At 39.5% G+C, this 21,086-nt stretch overlaps 1 protein-coding gene across 1 annotated transcript in view; it reads left to right on the plus strand.

The window, feature by feature from the left end:
* The window catches only part of jph2 (junctophilin 2), a 79,348-nt gene that overhangs the window by 9,680 nt on the left and 48,582 nt on the right, over positions 1-21,086 (plus strand). The window contains exon 2 of the mRNA XM_052031087.1: positions 146-941. Within this exon, the coding sequence (XP_051887047.1) occupies positions 146-941 (796 nt within the window). The remainder of the gene's footprint in view (positions 1-145; positions 942-21,086) is intronic.

Genomic DNA, 21,086 nt, shown 5'->3' on the forward strand with positions numbered 1-21,086 from the left:
AATGAGGTATACACCAAGATACATCTGTTTTGTTGGTTGGCAACATCATCCACATACGTGGGCTACCTGATCAAATGTCTTTTATTTGACAATAGTTGAGGCTGTTGAGTAAACGGTGTTGTTATCTGTGTGGTTGCATTTCCAGGTACATACCAGGGCCAGTTCACAGGAGGGATGCGCCATGGCTATGGAGTGCGCCAGAGTGTTCCGTATGGGATGGCCACCATGATCCGTTCGCCTTTGCGGACCTCGCTCACCTCGCTGCGCAGCGAGCACAGCAACGGCGCGGTGCTGCAACACGAGCCTCCCGCCGACTCACTGGCGGTGGCCACACCCGCCGCCGCCGCCACCCTGGGGCCGAGCCGCGGCGGCTTCGCGCTCAGCCTGCACAGCGCCGGCGACGCCGAGCAGAAGCCCAAGAGGAAGGGACTGTTCCGAAGGGCCTCGCTGCTCGGCAAGCTGAGGAAGAGCGAGTCCAAGAGCTCCCTGGCCAGCCAGAGGAGTAAGCTGAGCTTCTTGAAGAGCGACGCCGGCCTCAGCTCCGCCGCCAGCGACGCCAACTCCACCGTAAGCCTGGGCGAGGGCGGCGCCGACGACTTCCCGCCCATCGAGGCCGACATCGACGCCACGACCACCGAGAGCTACATGGGCGAGTGGAAGAGCGACAAGCGCTCGGGTTACGGCGTCAGCGAGCGGTCCAGCGGCCTCAAGTACGAGGGCGAGTGGCACGACAACCTGCGACATGGCTACGGCTGCACCACCTTCCCGGACGGCCGCAAGGAGGAGGGCAAGTATAAGAACAATGTGCTGGTCAAGGGCAAGAAGAAGCACCTCATCCCCCTGAGGACCAACAAGCTGCGGGAAAAGGTGGAAAGGAGTATGGAAGGAGCGCAGAGGGCAGCGGCCATAGCCAGGCAGAAGTCAGAGATTGCATTGTCCAGGTAAGTCTCTCAAAGCTCTTGTGCCAAATTCATTGCCAGCCATTGCAGTAGTTCATTACAGATAGTTCAGGTGTCAGAACACTACAGAATGCCCCTGGAACAAGTGGCATCAGCAGTGATGCTAAGGTTTGGGATGGTAAGCAGCGGTAAGTTCACTACTGAGGGTATTTCTTTTCCAGGATGTGAGTGTCACTGGCAAGCCTGGCATTTATTGTGCATCCCTAACTGAGAACATGGTGGTGAACCATCTCATTGAACAAGTGTAAATTCTTCTGTGTGGAGATTCTCTCTCACTTCTGTTGAGTAGTGAATGCTAGTATTTGGATCCAGTGATTGTGAAGGATTAGTGATACTGTTCTAATTAAAGTGGCGTGCTTCTTGGAAGAAAACCTTTGGGTGCTGGCATTCCCATTATAGTAGGAATCTTAAACAAATTTAAGCTAATAAATGTTCCAGAAGGCAGTATTAACTTTGCTCCTCATTTTTCACCATTGTTATGGCAAAAGTTTAAAAATAAACTTCATTATTGCATTGTGTACCTTCTTAATATTTGAGCTAAAGACAGAATATTTCTGAAAGGTGGAAATTTGAAATAAAACAGAAAATGCAGGAAATATTCAGCTAGTCGACTAGCATCTATAGAGAAACAGTGTTACGTTTCTGATTGATCTTCAGAGCTGGAAAAAATAGAACACACGTTTCGAGGTGCAGAAGAAGTGGGGAGGAATGAAGCGAACAAAAAGGTGTCTGATCTGGTGCCTGGCAGATGGGATTGAATGACAAAAGTGGTGATGGAGTTGGGTGAAAGAGGATGGTAAATGCATTAATGGATAACAGGATGCAGGTCTAGAAGAGGTAGGTGGAAGCAGAGAAATAACATCTGAAATTACCAGAAGAAAAAGAAGCCGTGAATGTTTGAAATGTGGCATACAAAGGCTGGAATTGCTGTTTATTTGGAATTGTTGAATTTATTGCCAAATCCAGAAGGATGTAATGTGCCTAGTAGGATGATGAGGTGTTCATTGTTCTGACAAAGACTGATGTAAGCTCAATGTGGGAGGCTGAATACCTTGTGTATATATAATTTTATATATGAATTGTTTCTAAACTGATGTCATGAATGGAACATACAAAGAAGTGTATGATTAGAAATTAGATTGTGGAGTGTGCTGTTTTTAGATGTTCTCTGAACATTTTTGTGCAAAAATCTTCATACCTGGTTATTATGTAAGGATAGCATACCTTGGGAAATACAACTGACCTTTGTGATATTCTCCAATGTGCATCAGAAATTTGACTTCATGGTATGCAAATGAAGTAGCATGTCTTTCAGTCCTTGTGTATTGGGTGCTTCCATGGTGGTCCCACTAGGAGTACTGCACAAATTGGATGGACATTGGAGGCAGTGCATACGTGATTGGTAACCCTGAAGAAGGAGGAGAAAGGTTAATATTTTTAGACTAAATCTCCCAAGAGTGCTCAGGGAGCCACGTTCTCATCGTCAGCTCACTTGGTAGCAAAGAGTCCAGTGACTAAGGTTTTCTAAGTCAATGTAACAAAGCAGATCTATAGCTGTGCACCTCCGGAACTGATCTGCCCACAGAGGGTATTGCCACCCTCAATTTCACATCATCTGAATCACTCCAGACAGTTGTGGCCGATCCATACCAGTTAGCTGCACATTGTTGCATTAGGGAGGTTACTGATGCTATTCGACCCAAGGAAAATGGACTTGGTATTGAGACAATTAGACTGAACAAGGTCATAGTATTTTAGACCATTTTTTGCCTCCTGAAGATTTATTGATTGATGTGCTTGGGGTTGTCCTTCAGATATCTTCATCTGCAGAGGCTATCAATCCTTGACTCTGCAATTTATGTTGATCGTGAAAAAAAGTTCTCATGGCAATACTATAATTGGGTGAATTTGCATTATGGTCTGTGTTGCTTGACTTATTTCAGGTACTGCCTGCTCAAGAAGCTGGATCTTGAGATGAGCCCCATCTCCTCCTTCCTCGGCTTCTGATTCCTGTCTATACTCCAGCAAGTTCAACTAAATTGTATTTTAGTGAATCCCAAGGCTCATATGGACCCAGCCAAGAAAGTCGAGGAGGAGAAGGAATAGCAGGTGATCTTATTAGATGAGAAAGGGGTAGTCTCTCAGAGCATAACACCAGGACCAGTTTATTTACTGGCATTATGATCTGAGAGATTCTCCCTTTGTTATTTAACAAGATCATCTGCTATTCCTTGAGAACCCCACTAGAACTCCACTTCACTATCTTAGAAAATGAGTGGAAATGATGGGTCACATTCACTTCACTTGCTTTTGGTATTCTCTTGGCAAACATGGAAAGAGATTATTGACTGATTTCTAATCTGCACTTCAGCTGGTGTATTCATCACCTGTTGGTTCTGAAGGTCTTAACCATTGTTACACTGAAACCTTAAAGATGCTTGCACATTGGGCATCTTCCACCAAGAGCATTGCTCGTCCACCTCTGTTAAGCAAATAACAGGGATTTAAAAGCAGCTTCAATAAGATTCTCTGCCTCAAGCAGCCTGTCATTCCTGATGCTCATAGTTACAGAGATTCAGCACATGTGGTTTCATCATTAGCATATGGAGTCAATAGGATTTGTGAGAATACAAAGAAGAATCATTCATTCCAATAAAATGGAATTGTTAAAAAGTTTTGACTTTTTTAAAATCTGTGTAGCTGAGAAGACAATAATAGAAGTATAATTGGTAATATCACTTGTCATATCATTTCAAGGCTAAACAAGATTGTATCACAATGCCATTACCAGACTTGACAGCTGGACATCCATGTTATTTAACAGAGTATCAGGAATAGCATTGAGGCTTTAGGAAACTGTTATTTGAGAGACCAGCAAGGAACCATACATTGTGCTTTCCAGTGCCCTTGGAAAATCAATATCACTGCATGGTTCACTGTTACAGAAACGCTGTGCTTTATAGAGCATGAGACCAAAATATTGATCATCAATGGTGCAGGCAATGCCGATTAATGAATGGTGCATGACATTGGATATGCTCATCCATTGTTATGAGTAACTTGCCAAGGTTCTCAGCATGATGTGGTAAATGTCTGAGCTAGGCGAGTACAAGAAAGGCATCTATTCCATTCATACGTTTCAGTTTACAGTTGAGAAATTCAATTAAAGTGATCTCTGAAATGTGCAAAACAAACAATTGATCTTTATCTCACCAGAAAGCCTCAATAATTGTGCTTCTGATTATATGAGTGAACAAATCTACTACTTGTCTTAAACCTTTACTCATATGCCGGAGATTTGGCTGCACATCCAGCCTTCAGGATGCTTTCATCTCTCAGTTATACATAGGATTATTGTTTATAACTTACTTCAGCAGAAGCTGCATTAATGGGTTAGTGACAAAGATGAGCTCCCTCTGGATGGTCTAATGGAATCTGCTGTGACGTGATGGGCAGCAGGAATTTCATCATCAGTATTTGCCTTCATTCAGTGGTGGCTCCTGAGGTATGGAAAGTGGACCACATTTTCCGGGGTCATGTTGTGGATATGAATTGCAGATGAGGCAGTGTTGCGCAGCAGGAGCAGTACAGTACAGCATGTGTAGATTGGTAGAGGATCTTTGTTTAGCAAATGTTTGATATAAGGCTCATTCTCACGTGACTGAGGTGGCGATGTTCAAGTATGTGTATACACACAAGTTTCGCATAATTATTACAGATTGGTGATCAAGTTGACTGTTCCTGATTCTGGAATGGAGGCAATCTGGTTCAGTGGGTTTCCATTGATCCTGTAGATTCACTCCACTCCAGGGCGTTTGTTGGAGGTGTCCTGCAATACAGGTCCCCCCAAGCATATGAATGCCTGATTTATGGACAGCTTCAGATTATGAATGGTTCACAGGAGTGGAACCCTGCCATAACCTGGGACTGTATTGCAGCAAGAAAGATGGAGAAAAGAATTGGAGCAATGATGCAGTCTTGTTTCACTCCAGTATTCAGTGAACCTGTTGGTGAGAATTACAGATTGCATCTCATCATGCAGCAGAGGTAGAAAGGTAACACATTTTTGAGGGCAGGCAGTTACGAGGAAGATTCTCCCTAGTCTTTTTCACTTGACAGTAATGTCAAAAAAAAACTTGCCAATGATGGTTGATACTGTCCCTGCATTTTTCTGGGAGTTGTTGCTCAGTGAATATCATGTCCATTGTGCCTCTTAATGGTCACAATCCACATTGCAATTTTCAGATCAATTATTTTGCCACTAGTAGGAGGCAGTTGAGAACCCCGGTAATAACTTTCCAGGTGGCTGATCCCAGGGAGACCTCTTTATAGCTACTGCAAACAAATCTGTCACCTTTTGCGAAAGTTGCCATCATTGAAGGTGCATTGGCATGTCCTCCTCTGCTCACCAGTGGGAGGTGAATTTGTTTCTGAAGTTCCTCTGTAAAGTTTCAGAACTTCACTCTCCTGAAGGCCATGTTAATGTTCAGTTGGTGCATTGCCTTTTCAGCCCCTTTTGTGTTAGGGTAGTTAGTTCCTGTATCTTGTGGTTGTTCTCATCAAACCAGTCGTGATGTTTTTGGGTAGAGGACTCAAGAATGCCTTCACATCTACTAATTATGCTAAACATCAGGACAGTCATGCATTGTGGATACTCCGTGGCTCTTGTGGGTTGGGAATTGTTGGGTTGTCTCTCAGGTCCTATCTGCGATGAGCTACCTTTGTGGGGACCTTAACTTTCAACATTGATTTTCTTTGGTGGATTTTTTTGGGGCTATGTTAATGAAGGTGAGAGTGGATTAGGCAGTAGTGTGGCAATCATTGGTACCTATCGTGGCATGAGTGATACAGACATGCTCGTGGCATCTTGCTTGGACAATGGTATTATTGTGATGAGGTCCAATGCCTGAATCGTGGGTGTTGCCATGAGGTCTTGTGCTCATATCTCTGATGAAATGGTCAAGCATTTTGTCCAGAAGATCCACAATGCCAATATAACATTCTCATGACCAGGAAGACAATGGGCAGTGTATCTGCAGTAACCCAGCTGCGTCAAAGCCTCCAAACCATTACCAATACTGTCTGCTCCCTGATATCAAAATTGTGTTCCTGGTCAGTTCTTGAAGAATAGCAGTCTTCTCCCAGATGGCAAAAGTGGCCTTCTAAGATATGTATGATGTTCAACTGAGGCTTGAAGACTTTTGCTACATTTTGTGTCTTGATGGAAGCAGACAGCTCCATCAGCCTGTAAGTGAAAATGCCAATGCCATCTGGTATTGAGTCGTGCAAAAGTTACCAATGGAAACAGCTATATAATTTCCTATGCATGAACTGTGGCAAGTGATTGCATATAAACTCCTGCATAAGCTGACTTAAATTTGCTCATGTATCCATAATAGCCTTTTTTGTTTGTTATCTTTACCAAAATCTTTTGGGAGAGTAGTGAAGTGCAATCTCTTCATTTGTGGAATTAGCACTATACTCTCTGGCCTAATTAATGCCAAGTGTTACTCCATGCAAAAGATGTGCTTCTAAACTAGCTTGTTCAGCCTTCAGTATTATTATCTGAATTGGTGTTTTTTTTATATATAGTATCAGATGCAGTGAAAAGGTGTCTTCATCTTTCTGCAAAGTGGTGCTCCTTTCCAGATAGTTGGGATGGCTGGGTGGTGTGGAAGGGTGGGAATCCTTGGGTGTTAAGAGTCAGTAGGGCGTTAAAACACAAAATATTTTCTGGTCTTTGCGAATGAATGGCCAGGACATGTGCATGTAAATATAGACACAACACATTTTGCTGTGATGCAGTTCAAGCAGATACTTTCATACCAAAATATCCAAAACATCGTCATTAGCTGTGCCAGGGTCTAAGTTATTCCAGTGTCTGAAAGAAGAAGAACACTATTCTTTGACCTGGTGTGCTACTGTCTCTGAAAGGTTCTCCCTCTGTTTGATGTTAGAGATGCTTGTTTTGAACAGTGTGTGTATGCATGAGGTGGGTGTATGTAGGAGGGTTGATTACAGCATTTACCTCTACATAGCTGCTCAGATCATGGAATTTAATGCACTATTTCCCCTGGCTGTGGGATGATTCATCTCCTACTGTCATTTCTTACCTGCTCTGGGTGACCTCCAGCCATAGAGGATCTATCTCCTACACTCTTTCTCCTGTGTCAGGTTGTGTAGATCACTATGAAACAGAGGGCATGATCCCTTCTCTCATGTTTTTTTTGCTGCTATTTGAGAGGAGGTTTAAGGAACAAATGCTCTGATGTGTTTAGTGGAGAATGCCCTTTAGGAGATGGAGCCTTGACACCAATTAACTTAGGAATGGGTGACGGGTGCGCTAATTTCAAGTACTAATTGTTGACATGTTTGCAGATTATCATTTCAGTTGTGTTGGACAATCCAAACATTTACTTTAGGACTGACTCTCGTGACCAGGCTGTGTTGGTCTGATGAGTCATGAGAGTAGTGCAGAATCAATACTTTTTAGAAAGTCAGAGAGCTGAGGGGAGTAGAGTCCCAGCCATATCTTCAGGAGGTGGGGGGAACTGGAAATATTTCATAAAACAGCCTTTCTATGCACAAGATTTCTTTGAGTATTACAGCATGCCCCAGTGACTTAGCTGTTAAAATGTACAATAGGATCCTAATAACATAATTGGATATCAGTTTGCACTTATCCATAAGTCAGGCAGATGTCTTGGTCACTTAAAAAAAAAACTTAATGTGATGACATACTGATGAAGTGGGAACAGGACAGAAAGCCCTACTGACTCTTGTTTGACTTCTACCTTCTCTCACCTTGCCCTGTGCTCTGTTTGTCTTGGTCAGCTGTTGAACTGCAAATACTTTTCCAAGCTCACCCAATTAATCTTTTCTCTTTCTATTCTTTGTGATGCTATTAACTGGGACACTGTTTCCTCTGGTACCATTTTCGACTTGTTTGCAGCTATGCCTTATTTTATTCCCCAACAATTCTATGAAATGAGGCCATTTTGCTGATCGGCTGGCTTTTGGAGAGCAACCAGATCAGTTTCATTTCTCTATTTATTTTCCCATAGACCTACAAATTATTTTCACTCAAGGGCCTACCCATTTCCCTCTTGAAAGCTCTGGTTGATTGTTTCTTTCACCCCTGACAGGCAGTGAGTTTCAGACCATAATTAACTTCTGCAGAGCAAAATAAAAACAAATTTTCTTGTTTTTCCCCTTTTTATCTTTTGACCAAATTTTTAAATTTGTGCCCCTTAGTTCTTGAAGATGTCTACCAAACCTTCTGTCAACTTTCTTACCTGTGAAAGCACTGCTGGTTGCTCTGGTCTGACCTTCTTGTTGAAATTCCTCATCCCTGGAACCATTTCAGTAAATCTTTTCTGCACCCTCTCGAGGACTTTTCCATCCTTCAAAAAGCATGGTGAGCATAGTTAGGCAGATTACTCCACTTGTGGCCTGGCCAATGTTTTATAGAAGTTAACTTTCCTCCTTTTGTACCATATGCTTTATATTTATCCCAAGATCTTGTACATTTTTGTGCACATATATATCCCAATTCCTCTGTTTCCACACAACCTTTAGGACAGTGTCATTTAGATAAGATCTTTATTAGTCACATGTATATTTCTTTCATTCTTTGTGCCACAGTGTATAGTTTCAAACTTCTCTAAATTTCATTTGCGACACATCTGCCTATTCTGTTAGTTTATCGAAATCTTCTTGCAAGCTGTTACTGTTCTGCTCACTCTATCACACTTTCACAGTTTTGCATAAGATAAAATTTGCACCATTGGAGAAGATCACTGTCCATCACCTTCCAGTTTTAAAAGTAACTGCTTGCCACTTCTCCCTGTTTTCTGCCTTCTGAAAGCCAATTTCTTATCCATGTTGTTACTGATCCTTTAATTCCATGGGCCTCCATTTTCTGTGGAATTTTAATGAATGCCTTTTCAAAATCCAGGTGAATGACATTTACTGCATTCCCCTCATCAGCCTTCTCCATTATCTCATCAAAAAATTAATTCTCCCTAAGTCTTTTCCCACCTATTTTCATATCATCATTAGGACTGAGACAAGGATAAAGTTCTTTACATTTTAAATAGTGGAATTCTCTCTTTCAGGGCTGTGAATCCTCACTTGTTGAGTACATTCAGTGCTGATGTAGTAGACTTTTGGATACTCTGGTTGTAGGTATGGTCAGGAAAATGTATGTGGTACAGGATCAGCTTTTGAATGGTGAAGGAGGTTTCAGGAGTATATGGCTACTTCTTCCTTCTGGTTTGTACACTTTTCTCTGATTTCTTAGCAGAATTACATTATATCACCGTTTTCAGTCTATATAATTACCAAAATCAAACTTGACTTCATAGCCAATATAGTATTCTGGAGTACTAACATATGACAGTAGAGAGTTTGGCGAGGTTTAATATTTCCTTTAAATTATAATGCTGCTTTTGGTGGGAAAATCATAGAAAGTACTGTCTGGACTGAACTCACCATTTTCTAATGGCAAATTAGTGCGCTTTTGGGAGTATGGTCTATTTGGTCTACTCCCAATCAGGGTATTTAATAGACATTATTCTTAAAAATGTTGTAGCAGGTGTTAATATAATTTATAGGAAAAATATAAAACATCAAGACTAAACTGACATTTTTCACAACTGTTTGATCTGACACTTTGGTTATTTATTTCTGGTGTGTAGATTTGTAAAGTTCTTTGGATGCCCCATGGAACATTTAGAAATGTTCAAAGTAAAGTTTTGTTCCAAGCTTAAGTTCTGCTGTGTACAATGTAAGATTTAAGAGTTTTTGAAACTCCCTTCCTATTACTGGATCCCCTTAGAATGTTTGGGTAAGGGTTTTGATGTGTTTTCTCAGTTACTGTTGTCACTTTTACATCAATATAAAACAATTTTGCGTAAAATTGGCAGAGTTTACTACCTTGAATACACGTTAGATCAATCTTTTTCTGGAAGATAGTCATGTTAGGAAAGTCACTGACAGAAATGAAAGACTCACACTTCAAGTACTTGTTGAAGCCAGTTATTTTTCTCTGTAAAGACAGTTCCTTAGGGATCTTGACATTTATGTGCTGAAAAATATTTATTATGTGTGTAAGTGTATATCTTCAATGGAAAAGAAAATAGAATAAATTGGCTTCCGAGTCACTACCAGATACTTGTGCTCTGGCAAATTTCATCCCAGTGTGTTTGGGTGAGGAGGCAAGAAACTAGGCAAAAGTGCTTAATTTTTTTTGGTATCTGGAGTGACTTATTAATGATTGTCGTGTGGTTACCAATGACCACTTTGGTCATGGAACTAGTGCTTGCGAATTAATTTGTACCTAACATCCAAGACATCAGGAGCTAATGGATTGGCCCTGAATCAGGAAATATGTTTCCTTTGCATTCTGTGTTTAGTGCAGAGCAAGTAAAGGAAAATTGCAAGGTTGAAGCCAGGTCCAGGAGATCATAGAGGAGAAATGGCAGGGGCCGGGTGGAAGAGGGTTGTGGATTTAAAAGGATTTTGGGCAAAGGTTAGATGCTGACAGTCAGTGAATACTGTTGAGCTGTCTTGAAAGATGCAACCAGACCTGCTGAGTATTTCCAGCATTTTCTATTTTTATTTTTAATTTCCAGCATCTGTGGTGTTTTCTTTTTGGGACTCACTTACTTGGAAAATGTGTGGGGATTTATTACTCAGTTAACATAACAAATTTGGGTTGTCTGGTACCATGTTATTGTTTGTGGAGTATGTTTTGTGCAAATTAGTTGCTGCATTTTCTATATTCCAATGTTTTTTTAAAAGTTATTGTCTGTGAAGTGACTGGGATATCCTGTTAAGTACAACATAAAGGCAAATTCCCATTTAGTTAAATCTCTCCTCTCCTGAAAAAAATGTGAAATGTTAATAATTTGCAGCTCCTTGTTGTTGAGTTTTTTACTTATTTCTACCAGGCACAACAGTACAATCCAAACATGATTGAAGAAAGGACCACAAAAGTTTGGGGAAATTTTAAATGTGCATTACTATCTAGCTTTGTTTAGCCACTCCTTCACTGCTCTGTACAAAATTGACCATGCTCTAGAATCAAATTTGAGAATTTGGATTCGAAAGGCTCTTTAAATTGTGTTCATTTTTGGAGATGTGTAGTGATTGTTGGGCATCTTTTTAACACGTTTTCTTTGTATTCAAAAGTAGTTACTTAAAAATACACAGGTCCAACAATGAAATAATTTAAATGCTATTAAAGTTATTTTCAGCAATTTAATAATCAGACTACTCCCGTCGAACTGAAACTCATTAAAGGAGTTTATTTTAGTTGATCAATTTTCAATTTTACAAATAAAACTGCATCGTAACCACTCTTAAATACATCAAAGAACAATTATAATTGACAATTTACAACAAGAGACAATGATATTCTGTGACATTGCTTAATCATGTTGGATCATGGAAGATTTTACATTTGTGACAATGGAAGTTTGAGGCTGAACCTTACTGGTCTGATATCTGATGAATTTTGATTACCTTTCCCAATCCTGGTCCAACCTTCACCACTGATGGTATCTATTCTTTGGGTGAATTTATTTGATTTTCACTTTTCCTTTCAGACAGAAAAAAACCTTTATTGGATTCAGTCCTGATGCAGGGTTTTGACCCAAAACAACATCAACAATTCCTTTTCTCCCCCCCACTGGGCTCCTCTAACAGAATGTTGCTACAGATTCCAGCATCTGTAGTCTCTTGTGTCTCCTCTTTGGATTCATTTTAGCTTCTAGCTTTAGCATTTGGTGAGTCTTTCAACCTTTCTCTTTGGATACATCTGTGTTTCCAGCCAAGGGTTTTGGTTAAGATGTTGCTTTCCTCATATTGTGACTTCCTACTTTTTTTCTAGGTGACACCAAAACTGCACATATTACTTCAGGTATGGTCTCATGAAGGCCCAGTAACATGACACCCTTGCTCTTGTATTCAAAACCTCCTTGTTATAAAGGCCAACTTAACATTTGTTTTGCTACATTAAAATCCTTTTAATACATGCAGTTTTCATTAGAAAGGCTACTATGGAAAAACTTGCTTGGTTCCCCACCCCCCACCATTCCCTCCCCACCATATCCCATTCTCGCTGCATCCTCTTACCATTTCCTTTACTAGCAGAGAAGCACAAACATGGCTGCAGAGATTATCATGACCAACATAATTCCAAAATTTTTATTTGCACCACAAAACTAGATCCTTGACTGTTTTGGAATATTTCTCCTGTTGTGATTTTTTTTGTGTGAAGTCAAATCTCTGCATTGCAAATTTTATCTAGCAGACGCTCTTTATTATCCTCCTCTTGGGCAACCTGCAAAGATACTGTCAGGCAGCTCTTTGAAATGCCAATTATATTCTTTTAATGCAGTTATTCAGCTGTAGAAGAATGTACTGCAGTATGTGTTATTAAAAATAACTGCCATTTCAAGCTTAGTTCAACTTTTGTTCTTCAGTTTTGCAGTTGAGAAAATAATTAAAATCTATGGTGATCCATGGAAGAGAACAAGTCTAGTTAATAGAACAAAGCAGATAACTCTCATGTAAATTTCTGGCAACACAGTGTTTTGTTGGCCAAGAATGACATCGATGTCTTACAGCATAGTTATGTATAACAGTAAATTTTGACAAAAATATACACTAAAATGATAGGCTTAAAAAAATTAAAATGCTGAAGCCAACAGTAAAATCCTGGGATTGTTTTTGCCTAAACTTTGGCTTCAAAATAGCTTTTAAGAAAAACTAATGCACATCCTGGCTTGAAGATTGAGTCTATAAATTAGTTCAAATTTTAGAAATCAAATTATTCTTCCAAGTCTGCAAGGGTATTGAGTTTTGAAGCAGGAGGAAATCTAAGGTTCACTATCTAAGGATAAGACACACTTTGCTATTATTGGAGAGTAATAGATTGTTTTCAAAAAGGAAAGCTTGCAATTTCATGAAATGTGAAGGCTCTGTGATCAAAGGTTTGTGAGAGTACAAATAATTCTGTAATTGCATATTTTAGTAAAACTCCTGATAACAGTTGATGTTAAGGATATTACAAAAATGTGTCCTTGGATATAATTGGTACTGTAGTGTTTTTTTATATATATGGCTGTTTGGGTAATGGAAATTTGCCCTTACAGAATTCACAAATAATTACCCAAAAATTTGAGGTATGGAATATAATTCATTCTCATGGAATTTACGTGGGGGGAGAAAGGTAAATAATTTTTTTAATATCACCTTGTGTTTCTTGATACATGCGCAGATGATGTGGCTTGTTGTTATAGACTGTTTTTTTTAGGAATGCAAGGCCCCCCCATTACTTGGAGGCTTGGAGGTTGCCTGTATTGTAGAGGGAGTTATATAAATGCACATTATTGTTGAATTCTATTCAAGCTGATTTAATTAAGACTTGACAAAGTGCAAAGTGGTAACTAAATTTAACTAGACAGCCTGATGCAGACAAAGAATGCACTGAATCTTACCAAGAAGGACTCCCTCCACACCACCCCCCCCCCCCCCCCCCCCCAATTCCTAGTGATTATCATGCAATGTCTTTTGTCTCAGACAGGAACACCTGGGCAAAGCAAATCTTTTAAACATAAAACAAAAAAAAATCCTAATTATTCTTAGATATTTAATTTGAAGTTCATGCAAATGGAAAAAAGAATAACTTTTGCATAAGGTTGAGTTACTGAGGTGACTCGTTTTTTTTCAGAAATCAGTAACTTGACAGATGACTGCAAGTCAAAAGATGTATATTTGGTTGAATGGCTTTGTAGCACTTTGTGCACTGCGCAATCTCAGTGGCAGTTTGTTTTTACCTCTTAGCAGAAGTAAACCTGAACTGTGAACTGTCACATTGGCACTGCATTGTTTGATTGATTCACCAATAAATTGGTGGAGAGTTGCTGAAGGCCTGACTGCAACATATGGTCTAGCTGGCTTTTGTCAGTCAACAGCTCCATCTGTGGAAGCATTCAGATAAAGATTAAGTTGCCTTTTTTTTTCTTCTGTATTATCATATAATTTCTGTTTATGGTGCAGATTGCCACTTGGTGCAGTAACAGCTGCCATGTTGCCACTTGCTGTGTGAACAAATTGTTAACAATTTTATCTATATTTTCTGTATCCTTGGTCAGTGTGCATTGGAAATTGGAGATAATTTACTGTGATTTTCTGATATGCTACGGGAAAGAATGAGAAACCTTGACATAGATGAGAAAAAAAGTGTTATTGTCTACCATTATTATATGGCTGGAAACTGCCGATGGAACCAGAGGCAGATGCAGTTCACACTCCCATTTTATTATTGTTCTTGTGATGGTGTCTAGATGGTATCAAATGAATTGTTGGATTTCTGCAGTGTCATTTTGTGAGTGGTTAATATCGGTTAAGCTGGCTATCTCTATTAAAACTATGGTAATACCTTTAAAGGGGAAGAATTCATTATCTGCAATTGATGGTGGAAGTGGTTAGAGAGGTTTCATCTTGGAACAGGACAGAGTTGGCATCCTTATTTTTAAACATTTCATTGGATAAGGAGGAAAGGAAGAGAAGTCTTCACTTGAATGGGACTGGGATTACTGGTATTATGATTTTAGATAAAAAGCCTTTTGACACTATTTGCTGCTGCAGAGTAACAGTTCTACACATTGTTTCTTCCTGCTTATCATTATTTAAATTGTGATACTACCCTCACTTGACCCCTCCCTTCCCACTATTTAGTTTAAAACTTTCTCTATAGCCGTAATGACTTAATGAGTTTATTTTCTATTGACAAATGAAGAATTAGTGGGGAAAAGTGATCCATCCATGGCTATTTAAAGAAGCTGATGGTAGTATTAGATTTAAGGAAAAGGTTTAAAAGTACTGTGATATTGGCATTGCATTGTCTGATTGATTCACCAATAATTGGTGGAGAGTTGCTGAAGGCCTGACTGCAATATATGGTCTAGCTGGCTTTTGTCAGTCAATTATTCTTAGAATAATTTTTAATTTGAAGTTCATGCAAATGAAACAAAACACTTTTGTATAATAAATGTTAAGTTACTAAAGGGATTTAGATGCTGATTCCTTTTTTTCAGAAAGCAGTATTTTGACAGACGAAGGTTGAATGGCTTTGTTGCACTTTGTGCTCTGGGCAATATCAGTGGCAGTTTTTGCCTCTCAGCAGAAGTAAAGCTGAACTGTGAACTGCATTCTGATTCACCAATAAATTAGTGGCAAGTTGTGTATTTGGTTGAAATATACTAGTAGTAGTAGATTGGATGATTGGGAGAGCTTTAGAAAACAACAAAGGATGACTAAATGCCTGATAGGAAAGGAGAAAATGGGTGTTCAAGCATGTGGGTGATTAGTTGTTAGGAGATTAGTTGATGTGCATATGATTTTGGCCCTGACTAGATTATAAATATTGTATGGAATGATTTTTGTTTGTCCTATAGTCATGAATTGATTGGCAGTACTGAAAAAGTAAATGGGACCTTGGTAGAATGAGACACATTAGTTTGTTCTGAACACTAATGGATTGTGGATGTTGCTGGAGGACAACATTGAATGATCATCCTTAATTACCCACGAGGATGTGATGGTAATCTTTATTACTTGTGGCTAAGGAACTCATATACTGCTGTTAGGTTGGAAGTTGCAGCATTTTATCACAAAAGAAGTGCCCTTGGAGTTCTGACTGAAGTCAGGAGCCAAGTGTTTTGGGGTTAACACTTGTTGCCCAACAACTATCTATTTGTTTGTTGCGATTGTAGGGTTATGGCAGGCACAGCAGCCTGATTAAGTATCTAGGAATCTCACATTCTTTAATGCCTTGTATTGGCCATGATGATTTTCTAGCGATGGTCACCATAGTATTTGTGCATTAAGGGAATGAAATCCCCTGCCGTCCAACTTTCTAGTTAATATCTGGTTTATTTGGTGGAACTCCTAAGGCTATGTGGGTCAAACCATCACTCCCTTGCACCATAGTGAGGCTGGGTTGTCCACAAAGCTGCAAGCCTTTGCTGCCTGGTGCTTTACTTGAAGAGGATATGAATCCTCCTCTCCTTGAATAAAATGTCTTTGTCATCTTCCTTGTGCAAACATAGATCCTGCCTGGAAGGTGCTGGTAAGGGACACTGTCACCTTAACTGAGGCAGGCAGGGCATTGTTGTGGAGGTCTCCATAAACACCACCTCAGAGAAGGATAGTCTCCTTGCCATCTCTGCTACTGGAATATTGTGGCAGGATGGATCCTCCTGCCTTTTCTGAGAGTTTTGTCTTTGAGCTCTCTCTTCCCTCTTGTCACTTCAGAATCACAGTAGGTGACCAACTCAGCTGTAAATTCCAGCTTTTGCCATAGCTGCACCCATACACAATAAGTTTTTTGATAGAAGCTTCTGTATAGAAGGGACAGAATATATAAATGCTGGTGGGTCACTGGTGTTGGATGCTTGCTGTGTCAGCCATGTACTTGTCTGTGGCTTTAATTTGAGCCCTGGAGGGAGAAAAGTGAGTGTCAACATCAAATTGGATAAAAATAGGCTTGCGTAGAAAACATCTTCATGTTGTTTGCCCTCTTAAGTAAAGATTAGATATTGCAGCTTTGGGCAGAATGAATGTGGAGAGGCAGGATTGGATTTGAGGAAATTTAGATTGTTTGTGTAGTACTGTCATTTCCCTTGCTTGTAACACAGTGCACTCTGTAAATGTTTTACTAAAGGGTCACAAGGAATAATGCCAAATAAAGACAAGAAGCAGACTGAGTGCAGCATTGTGATAAATCACAGTCAGCCTGATAAATTTTAGGATTGCAAGAAACTTGTATGGACCAGTAGACCATTGTTTGTAATTTGCTTTTTGGTTATCACTAAATAGAATGTTAAAAACAGAGAATATTTTAAAGATCTAACTAATTCTTTCAAGTAAAGTTATTGTTGCTGATATGTCAGGATTACTCGGTAAATTTTAAACTGTGTTGATTGCCAAGTCCTCTTTTGGTAGGACAAGGTTTTGTTAATTTCACTTATTTTTGATTTGAAATTTAGTTTTGTTTTTAAAAACTTTTAACTTTTGGAAATAAAATAAATGCTATCCTGTGGTAAAGTTTGACCAAAATAACATGATATACAGCACTCTCGTCAGCTCCTTCAAACCACTGTAATCCCTTCCCAGTTGATTCTCTGGTTGCAATCAAATGCTTAGTGCTAGTACATGCTTTATACAGCTAGAAATGAGTGTCTCCTTCGGCTAGTCAAGCAGGGTGAAAATGACGCACAAAATTCCTAGAGTCAGCAGCAAGCCCTTACTAAATAAGGCAATGCGCAAGCTAGTTTATCATAGCAAAAGGAGAATGCAACAGCTGATAGTCGACATCTGCTCCTATTTCCATTTAGTACTTAGATCCACACAGAGGCATTTCTCCTTTGTAGCTCTGGTGATCAGACTGGGGCACACATCAGAATGCAAAGCACTCAAAAGTTAGAGCCAAAATCAAGCAGTTACATTATATTGATTCTGTTTGACCTCTTTCCCCATTTATTAAGCAGAGAGCAACATTCATAATAAAATTATTTTTTTCAAGTAATGTTATTTCCCATTTGTTTACACTTTGGAAAGGTTATAAACATTCATAAATTTATTTACTCACTAGATGCAAAAACCTAAAGCATCTTAAAGTTTGAAAGTCAGTTGCAGCTAGACCTGTGTGTTTCTAGCATTTTCTGTTTTCATCTTAGATTTGCAGTATCTGCAGTTTTTTAGTTTTGAAATGGATTTTTTAGCTAATGGTACATTTGAAAAGTACGTTTGCAGCTGTGTTACTTTAATATGGCAAGACTAGCCTCCAAAAATGCTTCCTTTTAATGAATTAATTAATGTTGTATATCCTTGTATGGAACAGATATGTCAGTTGATAAATCAATAATGTTGATGCTGCATTAGATTTAACTAAATTTTTAGGTTTTTGTTTGTATAAACCAGCAGACTTTTCTACTTCTGTTTTCAGTTTGTGGATCAGAATGTAATGATAGTACCCATGCAGCAGAGTAGCTGATGAAGAAGGGGAAATACTGATCCTCTTGAAATGCAACTTGTTAAACATCTGATACAACTCGGTGCTGAAAATCTAGCTGCAGGAAGAAATCTAAGTGGTGTGTAATTTTTAAAGCACTGATGATCACACTCTAGCCCAGAATCAGCAGCTATACAATATGTGGTGGAGCCTGCAGAAAATGGTTAGCAACCAGAGTGCTTGGATTGCCACACAATGCACAACTCAAATAGATCTAGTGCTGGTAGATTCTCAGCAATCTCTTACTGAAACAAAACAATACACGTATGTTTTGCTTCAGATCATGTATTACTTGAAGTAACGCATGATCTGAAACAACACGTGTATTACTCAAACTGCTGATGTCATTTGTACCCTACCCACTAGAGGATGCATGACTCATGCACTTGAACAGAATTTATCATTGTAATCTTTGTAGGAGCTCAGCACAAATTGATAATGGATAACATGTATAATCCTATATGTTTTGGAGACATGGATTCGAAGCACTAGAGAGGTACCAGCAATTTAGTCTCTGGAAAACCTTCCAAACCTATTGTTAGGATAAATGAACCAATGAAAGCAAGCTCTCCCAAGCCAGCATCCCAACTTCAAAGCCATAAATAGGCTCATCCAGTTTCGATGGCTGTATCATCTGCATGCCCAACACTAGACTGCTAAAACATGCTATGCATTCTGAGTTTAACAATGGTAAAAGATTTACAGGACCCCAGAGAAAACTCGTCAAGGATGTTCTCAAAGCCTCATTGGAAAAAAAAATGTAACATCCTGATTAACAGTGGTCAAAGCAAAGCCAAGGAGGGAGTAGAAAATCTCCCAAGCAACTGACCTACTTGCCCTGTCAAACACCTTTTCTTCACCTGTGGCAGAGTGTAATGGATCCTGCCAGGTCTTATCAGACATCTCAGAACCCACAGAAATGGAGTGGGAGCAAATCATCCTTTACTCTGAGGAATGTCTATTAAGATGAAAATACTATTACCTATTAGTATTATATATTCTAAAATGGACCCTGCATTTAGGGTCTGTGTAGGGTAAAAAGGGTAAACAACAAAATTAAAGGCGGTTTAAATGAATTCACATAGGATTCATAGCTAGATTGATGAATTGATGGCCCAAGTAGAAGTAAATGGATGTTACAGAGATGTGGTTGCAAAGTGACCAAGACTGGGTGTTGATTATTCTGGCATACATTACAAAGGGAAAGGAGATGGTGTAGTTCAATTAATAAAGGTGAGATTTGTGAAAATTGATCTTGCCCTGAAAGATCGAGAAATGAAAGATCATGAATGGAGAAGAAATAGCAGCCCACCCCAGTGTTAGCTGTACAGAAGGGCAGCATATAAATCAAGAAATAATGGGGGCTTTGTAAGAAGTCATCTTCAGTCTCCACATTGGCAAAAATGATCTGGAAGATAAGCTCATGGACTCTCATTCTAAGAAAGTGTCTTGAAAAATGTTATGGAATCAACCAGTGAACAGGTTGATTCTATAGCTGATCATGTGTAATGAAACAAATTGATTTGTGATCTCGTAATAAGCAATCCCCTGGGGAAGAGTGGTTGTAATTTGATAGAATCTCACATTCAGTTTGAAAATGAGACACTTGGGTCTAAAACTGTGTGCCTTGATCATAAATAAAGGTAATTCGAGAAGTCTGAATGAAAAGGTAGATTAGGAAAATAGATGAGAAGGTAAGATGATGGATGATGAGCAGTGAGGCTTACAGGAGTGAGATAGATTGGCTGGCTGAGTGGTGTCGCATCAACAACATCACACTCAACATCAGCAAGACCAAGGAAGTGATTGTGGACTTCAGCAAGGAGAAGTCAGGTGAACACACACCTGTCCTCATTGAGGGGTCAGCGGTGGATAGAGTGAGCAGCTCAAGTTCCTGGACCTAACACATTGATGCAATCACAAAGGCACACCAGCAGCTCTACTTCATTAAGAGTTTGAGGAGATTTGATATGTCACTAAAGGCTCTTTATAAATTTCTACATATGTACAGTGGAGAGCATCCTGACTGGTTGCATCACAGTGTGGTATGGAGGCTCCAATGCACAGGATCGCAAGACGTTGCAGAGGGTTATAGACTCGGCCATCTCCATCGTGGACACTATCCTCCCCACCATCAAGGATATCTTCAGGAGGTGGTGCCTCAAGAAGGAGGCTTCTGTCATTAAGAACCCTCACCATCTGGGACACACTCTCTCCTCGTTAATACCACCAGGGAGGAGGTACAGGAGCATGAAGACCCAAACTCAACAATTCAGGAACAGCTTCTTCTCCTCCACCATCAGATTTCTGAACGATCCATGAACCCATGAACACTACCTCATTATTCCTTTTTCTCTGCACTATATTTATTTTTGTAATTTATAGATGTTATGTCTTTTGCACTTTACTCTTGCTGCTAAACAACAAATTTCACATCCTATGTCAGTGATAATCTGATTCTGATGTTGATGGATAGTTAGGGAAATATTTCATAATGTTCATCAAAGTTTCTATTATTAAAAGCTCATTTTGGGGAAAATATTATAGAAATCACAAAAAGATGAAAGTTTTTTTTCTTGCACATACAGTACGTGGTTTTAAAAACCACTGGATTTAATGCGAGCACCAGTGCCCACTTATTTTCTGTTTGCTCAGCTGTTCATGTGTAAGCTCACTGTTTACTCTTGTTTTCACCTCTCTTCTTCCCACTGTGTCCATCTACTGCCATCTACCCAACTTGAATTTGGTACAGAAATTGAAAAAATGAAATGTCTGCATAGCTGAGAGCTTGGATTTTATTTTCAAAACAATGAAAACATAATTGATAAAAGATTGCTATGGTACAACAAAACCAGGAGAGGGAAGTGATGCATGGTTAAACTAAACAAAATAGAAGTTGCTGTTTAGGATGAATAGCTCCATCATTCATTGTATGAAAACAATTCAGAATTTCAACACTGCATTCCTACCTATTCTCCATTACCCTCAATTCCCATATAATCCAAATATCTGCCTACCTCTGCCTCGAATATGTTCAGTGA

Source organism: Pristis pectinata, chromosome 16 (assembly GCF_009764475.1).
Source record: "Pristis pectinata isolate sPriPec2 chromosome 16, sPriPec2.1.pri, whole genome shotgun sequence".
NCBI lineage: Eukaryota > Metazoa > Chordata > Chondrichthyes > Rhinopristiformes > Pristidae > Pristis > Pristis pectinata.